General features: G+C 37.6%; 1 protein-coding gene across 1 annotated transcript in view; it reads right to left on the reverse strand.

Moving 5' to 3' along the window:
* Positions 1–341: 341 nt before the first annotated feature.
* ST8SIA4 (ST8 alpha-N-acetyl-neuraminide alpha-2,8-sialyltransferase 4) overlaps positions 342–12,199 on the reverse strand; it is a 71,697-nt gene continuing 59,839 nt past the window's right edge. Inside the window, exon 5 of the mRNA XM_069777595.1 lies at positions 342–5,320. Within this exon, the coding sequence (XP_069633696.1) occupies positions 5,038–5,320 (283 nt within the window). The 3' untranslated portion in view covers positions 342–5,037. The remainder of the gene's footprint in view (positions 5,321–12,199) is intronic.

Consider the following 12,199-nt stretch of genomic DNA (forward strand, 5'->3'; position numbering starts at 1 on the left):
TACTTTATTGCTTCCTCCTTTTCCTTAGTATGCCATTTGACAAGGTCCTCGATCAGATAATCTTACTGTAATAAACATTCCTACATATCCTTACCAGTTGGTGCGACTGATCAATTTAGGTTCTTATCGCTGCCTCCCTTGTAATTTGTGGGTCAGGTTTGTGTCTCTCTGTGTTCTTGTTTATGGCTTCCTCCTTTTCTTAATATCCCCTTTTGTTTTGAGAAAGTCCTTGAACAGACACCTTAAAGGAGCAGACACTCTCCTTCCACATATCCTTATAATTAGCACATAACTGAAAAATATTATCACAACTGTGTTACAAAGGAATATGGGACAGAATATAGCAGAAAAAATGAAAAAAACCTCTTTATTTTACAGTTATACAAATAAAAAACAATCCCCATAGCTGTACTTGAAGTAATATCAACAGTGTCAAACATGACAATCCTGACAGAATACATATCAATACTTTAAACCACAGAAATTGTATTACATATGCTCAGTAGCAATAGTACTGTGCAGGAATGAAGCTCTCTGTAAACGCTCTTCCTTTATTTTATCTACATTTAGAACAATTGTGCTTTTCCCTACACAAAGTAACAGTGCTCTTAAAAATAAATAATGTGCAATTTCAGAGTTATATCCTGAAATATGCTAATCTAGATCCCCATCTAAATCCTAGGCATGTCTCTCCCAGGAAAGTCACTGTAAAGAGTGCTCAGCACTTTGATAGATCAAACACTAAAAAAAGGTACTGAACCCACACCTGTTTTATTTCAAATTGCAGTCAATTAGAGAAAAGGTGCTGACCTCAAGCACACGTTGCTTATATTTTTAACAAAAATGGTACAGTCTTTATTACATATCAGATTGTGTAAACCAGCCAGGGTTTGAAAGGTTCAGTAGTCTTGTATCTGGAGAGTGGCTCAGAGCTGTGGGAGAAGGAACTGTCCCAAAGCTGAAAACTTAACAACTAAATATAATTATCTATTATTTTTATGAAATATGAAAGACACTCTGCCACAGAAACATTAACATGTACGTTAATAAACAATTTACAATAAATTTATCTGAATAAAATCAAGTTGTTCAATGTAAAGCTGCCATAAGATTCAGAAAAATATACACTGTCTGCTGTCTTGATGTAGCTCCCAGTTCTTACTTTTAACATACATTTAGGAACCATAGCTGGCAATTGATATGACTGCTGTGAGGATAAATTTGAGGAACACTCAACTGATGGGCATTCCTCAGATGTTCCTCACCAGGGCAGTTATCATTACAATATTAGGGATCCTTCTTTTTATCCTATCATCTACTTTGTTGTAGTTGTTGATAGTGTTGGATGATAAAAGTAGTAAGTATAATAAAGCCTGTTTATCTGATCTGTGCTGTAGGCAGCACAGGAGGTGTGAATGTATATAAACAACAGAAATCATTCAAGGTAGCTAAAGAGGCTTGAACTGTTGACTGCTGCCCAGTGAAGGACCACAAGGTGAAATTTATTCCACTGTCAAGTCCCCATACAGCAGCTAAGCCTTTGGCGCTATCCTCCAGGACATCTTTAGGGAAGAAGAGTCACACAGTAGAAGTAATCTGTTTTTTTCATTCAGGACCTGGGGTGCCTCAATAGAAATGCACAAAGAGCCCCAGGGCAATACAGAGCCAGAAGGTATAAGAGAAAGATAAGAAAGGCTGCCTGCAATGAGTCCATTGCTACAGCTTCCCAGCAGTGACAGGGCTAACAACTAAGGCCATGTAACCTAACAGGAACAAACTCTGGGCATGTCCCTCCTCAGGTCACCCTAGAGTAACCAGTAACTGGTGGTCACAAACCACCTGAAAACAGACAATTTGCAGCACAACAAACCGCACACCAGGGAGCCCCAGAAGCTTTGGGCTCCACATGGACTCAGATCTTATATAAGAACAATACACTAAAATGACTCCTAGTTCTTGTGAAAACCTGCACAGTCAAAGACTACAACTGCTACTTGCCTCAGAGAATGGTCTGAAACCTATCACTCACTACATTACACTTCAGCTCAGGATAAAGCTGAGGCAGGTGAGACAGGAGATGGATTAGTGAGCAGTCCTATGCTTTTGGTAGGGAGGCACAACTGGGTGCCAGTTTGAGGAGGGTGCTATGAGAAGGATGAGTGTGGATGACAGTAAAGAGCCGTGAGACCATGGCTCATGGTGCCAGAAGTGTGCATTATTGAAGGTGGAAAGCCTGCAGGAGATGAGGTTAAGGCCCAGTTTTGAGAAGGTATGGGCAAACTCTGTTGTCTTGGAAGTATGTGCTACTGTCACGTCTTGTGCCAAAGCAAGCCAGAGGAACCTTGCCCTGTATCACCCTGTTCTGTCAGATTTAGTGGTAGGCTAAAAATTTGGACTCCATGGCTTGTGTACTAAAGTTAACTTCACTCGCACAGAATCAAATGTGAAGCCTGCAAAACAGGCTCAGGCCAAATTTTTCTTGATCCACTGACTTCTAAAGGCAAACCTTCCCATCTGTCTTCCTATTTACATCTCATTGTTTTCACTTATTCAATTACCAAGTAATGTTATGTTTTTTACTACCATAGGAATCAGAGTATCTCCGTTTACTTTGCTCTCAGAGAAATAATCAACTGGTGTATTAAAACCTTCCCTGAAGTGAAAAAAATCACCTGTCAGTTAATATTTTAGTCTACTTGAATTCCCTTTTGGTTGATAGCCTGACACTAGAGGGAAGAAAAGACATTCCCAGAAGAAAAGATAAAGCTGAACAGATGCTTCTCTGAGCTTCTGCAAGACTGGCACCTGTGAATTCTTTATCTCAACAGAAATTCTGTCAATGTATGTGAAATACATTTCAAATGATCAACAGCAGCAAAACCCTAACAGAAAGAACAGGAATATGCCCACCTTTCATCAAGGAAATAACCTTGTCTTAAACTGCAAGTTTACACAGTGTAGAAGTAACACCCTCTGGCTTATCAACAGCCAATTAAACACACTTCAGTCTGTACTGCTGTTTAGCTACTTGTGATGCCTTGGTTTCAGTGGTGATCGTGTGAGGACCACAGCCCACGCCTTAGCATATAGCCAAAGTAAACTGTCCTGGCTAGGAGAGACTGGTGAACAGGGAAACATGCTACTGTGTCTTAGATATAGCAGAATTTTCTATTTCCCATCAACTTTTGCAAAACTGTCTGCAATTAACTACTAAATTTGCAGACCTCAAATCACAGACCTCTAGTCATGCATGATGAAATACATGTGATCTTAAGAGGAAAAATAGGTAATAAATGGCACTTTTAGCTAGTTAATGTTTGCGAGTGTTGTGCTACATATGAAATTGCTCAAGCTAGTTCAAAATTCAACAGATACACCAAATATCGTATTTGGAGATGAGGACTTAACGTAGAGCTGAAAATATAACAAGAAAATACCCATACATTTTATCTGCATGCCTCCTCCTTAGCCTAGCCTGACATGAAAATGGTGGAACCATGGTGTTCTTCATTTACCTGCTCCATTAGTGCTATAGCATATCATATACCGACAGGTTTTTTTATCTTAGTACATGCTGTACTGACACTCCACCCTCCCCCACCATCCTGTAATTTCTCGTTCTTTTTTTTTCTGAAAGAAGAGAGTGAAAGAATTCTTGGTTTCATGGATAAACAGGAACGATACAGAGAAAAATCACTGTGAGATAATGCAGCTCTGTGTTATTTCAGTCAATCACACATCAGAACATTAAGCTGATACAAAAGAGTTATATTAGAGATACCATCCAACACCATCAGAAATTTAAGTTTTAAAAGAACTGTTTGGTCTACAGTTCTTTTATTTTCCATTTAATTGGCTAAGTCTTTTTTTTTTTCTTTAGATGTGTTCCAGTGTCACCTGAGTTTCTTTAGACTTTGTGTTTTCTTTTCAATCAGGAATAAAAATTGTAAATATATATATATTTGAATGTATGAGATAATTTCTTTACTCCTGCAGATTTTTCTGAAGAATGAAATTCTACACACAAAGTCAGTGAAGAGACTTTGCTTTAAGATTCTTAATTAAAAAATTTAAATAACATAAAGAATATGTTCCCTTCAGCAGCAAAGAAACATCATACTAAATCTATACCATTTCTTCAAGGAGAGGAAAAAACGTGTATAAAAGTAATCTTTGGTACCAAAAATAAGGACACCTTCTTGTATGTCTTCAAATCTGAGCACAACAGAAAAACTTCTCTTTAAAAATGGATCAAAATGACCTCTGAGTGGTTCCATGTAGTGGCTGTTGACAGCGGTAGCTAGAAAAACAATTGAGATGTTAAGGGTTGTGTGACAGCAGGATACAACACAACAATTGATAAAATATTTGATGTTTCCCTCCACCCTCCCACCCCTACAAATTTTTTTCCTAAGACGATTCCATATGATATATACTTTTAATTACTTGTAACATCCTCAAAATCCTTTCAGGGCTCCAATACTTAAAAGCAACAAAACCCAACCAACAGCAATAAGAAAAACAGCAACAAAAGCTGAGGTTATAATACAAGATCAGAAACAGTCCTCTGACTGAAGGCATTTACTGATTTGGTTGATCGTACGGACTTCACTTTCTCTACTCAATTCCATCATGATCTTTTCTGCCAAAGCCTGGTTTCTTCGCTCAAGAAAATATTCCATCCACTTGGGATTTCTCCTGTGGGCTGTCAGACCACAGTGGCAAGTCAGCACTATGCAGGCTGTATTTTTCTTCTTTAATTCATGATGAATGTGTCACTGGATCCTGTAAACACTACCGAATATACATTCAAGCCTTGCTCTTAGTGAAAGTGGCACTTACTTGAACCCTTGCAGTCAAGATAGCTTAGTTATATAGCACTTTACAGGTATAATAGCTGGTTATGTACTTCTGATAAAATTCCTTTTTCCGATGGCTTAGTGGGTATTTAAACATATCCTCACTGGGATCCCATTGCCATTCCACAACATCTTTATGATGAAGTGTGTATTTTGTACTTCTTATTGTACTTGTGCTTTATGGCTGTGCACATTTCCCTGTTGTTAATTTAAGTGCTCCTCTGTTATGTAATACATACAATGTTTTAAACTCTAATGGCATCCTATGGGGACTCGCATTAGAAAAGTACCGATACTTCAGATCATCATAATAATGATACTTGACTGGTTTTCCATGTAAATCCTTTGGGAATGGCCAAAATCCGTACAGGTGAATTTCATCACAAAATCTGGTGGCAAGAGTATACATGAGAAGACCAGTGCTGGGTCGTTTAATGTGGACCTTGTTTGTCAGCCAATAGCTGCAAAGAAAGAAAAAGTACATTAAGAAACTCTCATACAACTTCACGTGAATAAATCCTGTAAACTTGTTTTATCTATTATGCATTCATTTTACACTATAAAAAGGCAAAAGTTTCCTTCTTCTCTCTAAACTGAGATCATAAATGATGACACTGTTTTGGCACACCTTTATTCCACTTAGAAGAGAAGTGAGATCTTATTTAACACAGTGCTACAGAAAAGCTGGCCAACTAAGGTTCTTAGTTCAGGCTTTAACCCTAACAAGAAGTCGCGAAGCCTGCAGATGCTAAAAAACTGCAGTTAACCTCCTCAACCAGACCAGGGAACAGTCTCTTGGTACAAACTTAGACCTCTTGCAGTATCCAATTCACCTCATCAAGTCAGCCCTACACTGAATGTTTGATTGGCCTAGTGATTACTTCACAGATTGCTTGTCTAAATAGAAAGTAAATGGAAATAATGAACATAACATGTTAAGAATGTAACTTTCAGAAGTAAACAGAAGTGAAACTTCAATTACTTTGCTTGTGATTAAGTAAGTAAAGCTTCCTGGTTGCTAACAGCAGTCTCCAGAAAACCAAAATCTTACACTAATAATTTCAAAAAGGTTTTGTTTTGTACTCAACAGCTCACAGATACAACTGAAGGTATGGGACAGTTTTCCTGAGCCAGTAACAACATGTCTGGTTGCGGGTTTAGAAGCTGCAGAGAGTTTTCAAAGAGGCAAATGGTGGGTAGGTGCAGAAGGAACATGGGAACTGAACTGGATTCCAGCATGTGGCTCACATTGGTACCTTCAAAATCTGCCACCAACATTGTTTTACATCCCCAATCTTTAAAAATAAAACTTCATTACAATAGTGCCAGCCTATTACTGGTAAAATGCTTCTCCCAAGCCCAATTCAATGTAAAATTTGTTAGTGCTTGATAGGAATAAAAAAGGGAATTTAGAAACTCAAACCTGGTCATTCTGTTGGTTCAGATAAACAGACACAGTTGTACTGGTCAAACTGTGGGAATGAGTGGCTGCAAGTAAGGGAGGCAAGCAAGTTGTTACATAGTGTTATCACACAAACATCAATCATTGCATTGTGTTGCTATATTCTTTGTTAGTTGTTGGCTGTGAATTGTTTCTACCATAGCCTAGACAGGGGGTCAAGGGAGATAAACCTCATCAGACCAGAGTTAGCCTTGTGTTAAACAGGGTTACAAAAAGGTTGGAACTCTTGAGTATACGACCAGATTGCTTTAAAGGCATTTAGCGGTGTAGCAGGAGGAACATCCCACTGACCACTATGAGACAGGATAGCAAAAATATGTCTTTAATCAAAGCGTAAAGTGTCTTAGAAGCATCAGATGCTGTGCAACATTAAAAATAATAATCACATTGAAACTAGCCTTTTCAGTTTCACCCTTTGCCAAAACCATAGGGCCTAAAGGCCGATGTCTTTGAATAACAGATACATATGCATGTGAAAGATAATGGGGTTTTGCATGGTACTCAGTTTCTTTTTTGAAAGCTGAAAGACTCTGCAAGCAGAAAGCAGTTCTAAGCTGAGTGATTGCTTCTCCAAAGCCAACAGAGGGAATTAGTCAGAATTTTGTTTGGCTGTCAAAAACAGAATGGTAAAAAGCATATTTAAGAAGCAAGCACAATGGGGAATCATTACATGTACAAATGTCAAATGTATTGCATATAATTTTTTCATTGTTTTCATAAACCTGAGTTTTCAGACAGAAGTTTCTGAGATAAGATGCTAAGTAGTTTGCTTCCTACTCTGAGAAACTGCAACATTTTAAAACAAGACAAGCCAAAGGAGAGACTCCAATTCTTGCTTATTTTTTTTAAAATGTTTGCTTACAGAAAAGTTACTGAAGAAACAAATGTGACCACTTTTGGCACTTCGTATCACAGATACAGCAAAACAGATTAAAAGTGAAAACCAATTATTTAATTTTTGTAGAAACTGGTATTTGTCTCTTCAAAAGTTGGTAGTCGCTCTGATCACGTGCAGTCAGCCACCTACATGAGCATCTCTAGCCAAACAGCAATCAAGCCTGATGCACCTGCTACTACAGGGCACAACTGCTATCGTCTCACCTAAATTTCACCCCTCCAGGAATACGATGATCATGGCAGACAATGAAATAAACAGTAAACAGGTGGATCTAAATATTTGAAAAGGACATCTTCTTATTTAAGAGTTTCTGTACAGGAGTATGTAATGAAGGAGTAAGATGTAATGAAGAGCCTCTCACAATTTTAGTATATAAAAGCGAATCTTTTCTTCTGCTTGTCATATTCAGGTATCATACAAAAGGGAAGTTTAACTGTTTGGTTTCTCTTAAAAATGAAAAAGATATCCAAACTTTGTACTCAAAATATGGTACTTGCTGTACTTACTATCAAAATTTTGCAACTTGGGAACAATTCTACTTCAGATGAAAAAACCACAAGTAATGCAATGAATGAAACAGTTAGAGGCACTCAGTGCTCCAGGCTGAAGCTTCCTGCAGATCATTTGATCTCTGCAAATCTCTGTCTCCCAGCCTCTGCTTGAATGATAAAAATGGTTGTGTGGTATAAGTAGTCTTTGAAATTTTGGTCCTGAAATATATGTCATCTTCTTAGTCACTCAGGTAGCTACTCTAATATGAAAGTAGGTTAAGGCTGATTTTTAGAGATTGATTGATGTTGTAAATGCTTTAACCAATGACCATTTTTGCACCTGCTTTCAGTTTCTTGAGTTTTGTTATAACTTTATTTTTAAGTCTAAAGATACCCTTCTTACCTATTTATCTGGGATATACTCATTTTCTGTATAACTAAGATTACAATGTGAGGGAAGCAATTTACTACAGATCCAAAAAAGAATCTCTTGTTTCTCATAACTAATCTCTAGATCTTCACCCATGACCAATTCCTGATCTTCAGGCTGGATAGAGACGTAAGTTTAATCGACAAAGAAATAGGTGCATCTTGCCATGTTAGAAAATGGAGTCTGCTATTTAAGCATCACTATTAAGCCCGTAAGTGGAAGGCTGCAGTCATACAGTGCACCACTATAGTGCTCCAGTTATTTGTTGTCTTGATAGCTGTGCTACAACAACTTGTTTGTGGGTCCAAGCTGTAAAGCAGACTTCTGAATTTATTGAAATGTGCCAATGTGTAAACACACTTCATTTCTATAACACTGATGACCTGAAATTGAGTAGCTTGAATTCGGACTGAAGTCTCACTTCAAATTACTTTTAATTACACTCTCTCAAAAAATACTGTAGAACAGGACAAGACACAGAGAAAAGCAACATAGGCTATCAGAAGAATAAAGTAACTTTTGTATGAGAGTAAACAGGGTAGCTTGAAAAAGAGACAACTAAGCGGGGATATGGCAGAAAACTCCAAAGTCATGTAGTGTGTAAAGAAGGCAAATGAGGATTTAATTACTACTCTAACACAAGTGCTGTAACATAAAAACTATGGACCTGATGGAGTGATTCAGTGGTAGGTCTAAAATAAACAGATGAAAGTACTTTTTTATACAACACATCATTGAACAATGGAATTTATTGCAACAGGATGTTTTGGATTACAATGGCCAACTGACTAAAAAGATACAAACTGTTAAAAGTTCACAAACACAGCAGTGCAGATGAAGTTCCTTCTCAAGGGTTTGCTAAGCCACTGGCCATGGGAGCACGATCACAGGGTAAACACTTGACATTTCCTCTGCTTCTAACTTTGCTTCTAAGCTTCTGTGTTGGCATGTGGCACAGGTAAGACCACAGGCTAGAGAGGGACCTACTTAAACAGCCATTTTTGTACTCTTGGACCCAGTGTCTGCTTTCTCTAGAAGGTGTAAGCTAAAATAACTTCCTCAAACTCAGAAAGAATAAAGCCTTTGCTTGTGCTTTCATGTCTTTAGTGGCATGAATCACATCAACGATATGAACAACCCTTCAACTGACCCTCTCAATTTATGTAACTGTATTAATTAAAAATGCATTATTCATCCTTTTCTTACTGAGCTATGCCTTGGGCAGGAGGCTGCACAAGGACTCTAGAGTGTGAAAGAATTAAAGTGTGAACAATAACACTGAGAGTGTGACACGCAGCACAGAAACACTGCTGAGTGTTTGCATAAGATCTACTTTACAGTTTTCAATGTACAGTATTTTGAACTAGCATACACAAAAAATATTTCATTAAAAGGAATAATGCACTTTATGTAAAGAGCTGAAACACTTCCCAAAATTGTCATTTGCTTTTTAGCAAACTTAATTCACTGCTTTAATGTTAAGGGGTTTTTTTTGTTTGGGTTTTTATTCCTTTACCCCTTCATCTTATATTGTCAAGTAAATTCAAATTCTTGCTTATAAAGCAGATTTCAAGGACCACTTGAGAGACTGGACTCTGCCTGGCAATCTTCATTAGAAAGAGAAAAAAACCCCAGTGATAACAATGGTGAATGCAGTTGTGTTGCATACCTTGCATTGCCACAGCTAAATGAGAGGATGGCCAGCAGACTGTCATTCAGCGTCGCTGCCATTCAGCGTCACTGCCATTGCAGAGATTTTTAACCACTGTAAGTGGTTAAAACCACATAGTCTTTACTAGCTATGGCAAAATAATTAAGAATATATTAAAGCCACTTTTACCTGTCTTAAAATAAAGACTCTGTTGTAGGAGACTATTCTGCTTTGCACCATTGCTCTAGCATGATCTGCTCCCAAAGCTGCTTTAATCAACTTTTGGAAAATCACCTCAATAGGAAAAGGATCTGCTAAGGATAAAGTAGTATCAAAATACAGCATAACATTGCCCTTCTGTTGCCAGTGAATTAAGAAATGCCTGCTAAAGTTAAGAACAGTTAAGCCTATGAACTCTTTTCTCATACATAAAAAGATTTTGGTGTAACAACTGGAATCCTCCATAGCCATAAGCCACATGCCCTATATAATATGTGGAAGGATGGGGTAGTAAGGCCTATATACGAAGGAGAAAACCTTCAGGACTAATTAACAGGATACGTTTAAGACTGGGAACATGTCTCAACTTCTGTCTGACTTCTGCAGTATTTCCAAGCTATCAGAATACTTTTATTTGAACCCACACTAGCTCCTTCAGATTTCATCTAAAAAAAGAAATTATTGACCTAGGTTTAGAAAGGAATCACAGAATAAATAAGCCTCCTTAACCATTTGATAAAACCATCACCCAAAGGAAAAGACCCATGCTTAAACCCTTGATGAACCAATGACAAAGGTTTTTTAAGTTAAACCATCATTAGTTTCAAAATATAAAATGCCCATGCTGCAGAATCCTTGATTCTTTCTTCACAAACAAGGACTTTCAAAACTGCCCACATATTTTTTGATTTTAAAGTAGAAGCATTCCAGCAGGAAAGACAGGCAACGTCCCTTTCCCCAGAAAAGCCCCCAGCAGACACAGGGCAGAGCATGACTGCAGAAAATGTGGGTCTCAAACTGGTCACATGGGGGAGGGAGGAAGCAACTTTAAGCCTTTGCAGGTGCTGTGTACCCTGTGCTGCACTACAAAAAGAGAATGAGAGCCATCATCTCCCATCTGTTTAAGTAACTTCTAGAAGAGAATAGCAGTACATCTCTGTGAAAACTGATTTTTAACAGGCACAGGGCCTCCGTAGAGCATACCTACAAGACCAAGCTCTTCTTAAGGCTGTGAGAAGGTCATGCTGTCCACACATCTGCAAAGCTTGGCAATGAGGTACCTTGGCATCCCACTCACTGCTATCATGACCAAGGCATTCCAGAACAAAAGTTAAACTGTATGACCAAAATTCTAAATTTTAGAAAAATCCAAGCTGCTTCCTTAAACACTTATTATCCCTGTACACAAAAATGCTTGTACATAATGTATTTCCACTGACGCCAGATCATTATTTTTACTTAGCCATGAAACTTCAGTTAATGCTCTTTTATTTTCACACGTAGGAGGTACACTATATCTGTGAAACTAGTTAATGCCTATGTATCCAGATGCATATAAAGTCATTCAAAACCTACTAGAGTAAGTAGAGCAGTGACTTTTTGTCAAAAAGGAGAAACTTCCTGAAAGATGCTCTCAAATTTCAAAGACATGTCAGTGTTTCTATTAGAGACACCTTTCTTGTTTAAGAAGTTGAGTCTTGCTTGATTTGTTCCAGCAGCAGATAGTAAACCCCCCACAGAAGAGACTTCAAGCAATAGCAGTTGCAAACCTTACAGAACAAAAAAGAAATTAAAATGAACCACATTTAAGCAATAAACAATACACATTTACTGCTATTCAAGACAACACGCTCCAATTAATTCTGCAATTAACCCACAGAAACAGTTGGAATACTTATCTATGTATATTTTTGAAAAGCAATTGAAATTATCTTGAAAAAGACTGTGTGTGGGAAATATAACAATGATTTAACAGCTAGTTCACTTTAGATTTCACTGATGAGAATAGTTGCCATCAGTGTAAACAATAATAGTGTACTAACCTTTTCCAGAAGGTCCATAAAGAACCAGACTGTAAAGTAGTATCCTACATTAAATTTCAATCTTTAGGCTATGTAAAAGCAACAGGAGTGCAGAGATAATAGCCCAGGCCTGTATATCTTTTCTTTTGCAATAGTAAGTTACACATAGGACTAAGAAGAAATGTCTCAAAGTGCTTTTGTGAAAAGAGAATTGATGCAGCTTCCAAAATGCTAAACATGTCAAAGTAAGCAAGTGATGTCTTTTTCCGAAAGACAGCCAAGGCATGATTGAAAATTATCTGCTTTCATTCCATGCGCAATATACTAATGATCAAACTGGCAACATAACTTATCTGGCAATTCATAGAGATACTATCATTAACATTA

The sequence above is a fragment of the Haliaeetus albicilla genome, chromosome Z (genome assembly GCF_947461875.1).
Source record: "Haliaeetus albicilla chromosome Z, bHalAlb1.1, whole genome shotgun sequence".
Classification (NCBI taxonomy): domain Eukaryota; kingdom Metazoa; phylum Chordata; class Aves; order Accipitriformes; family Accipitridae; genus Haliaeetus; species Haliaeetus albicilla.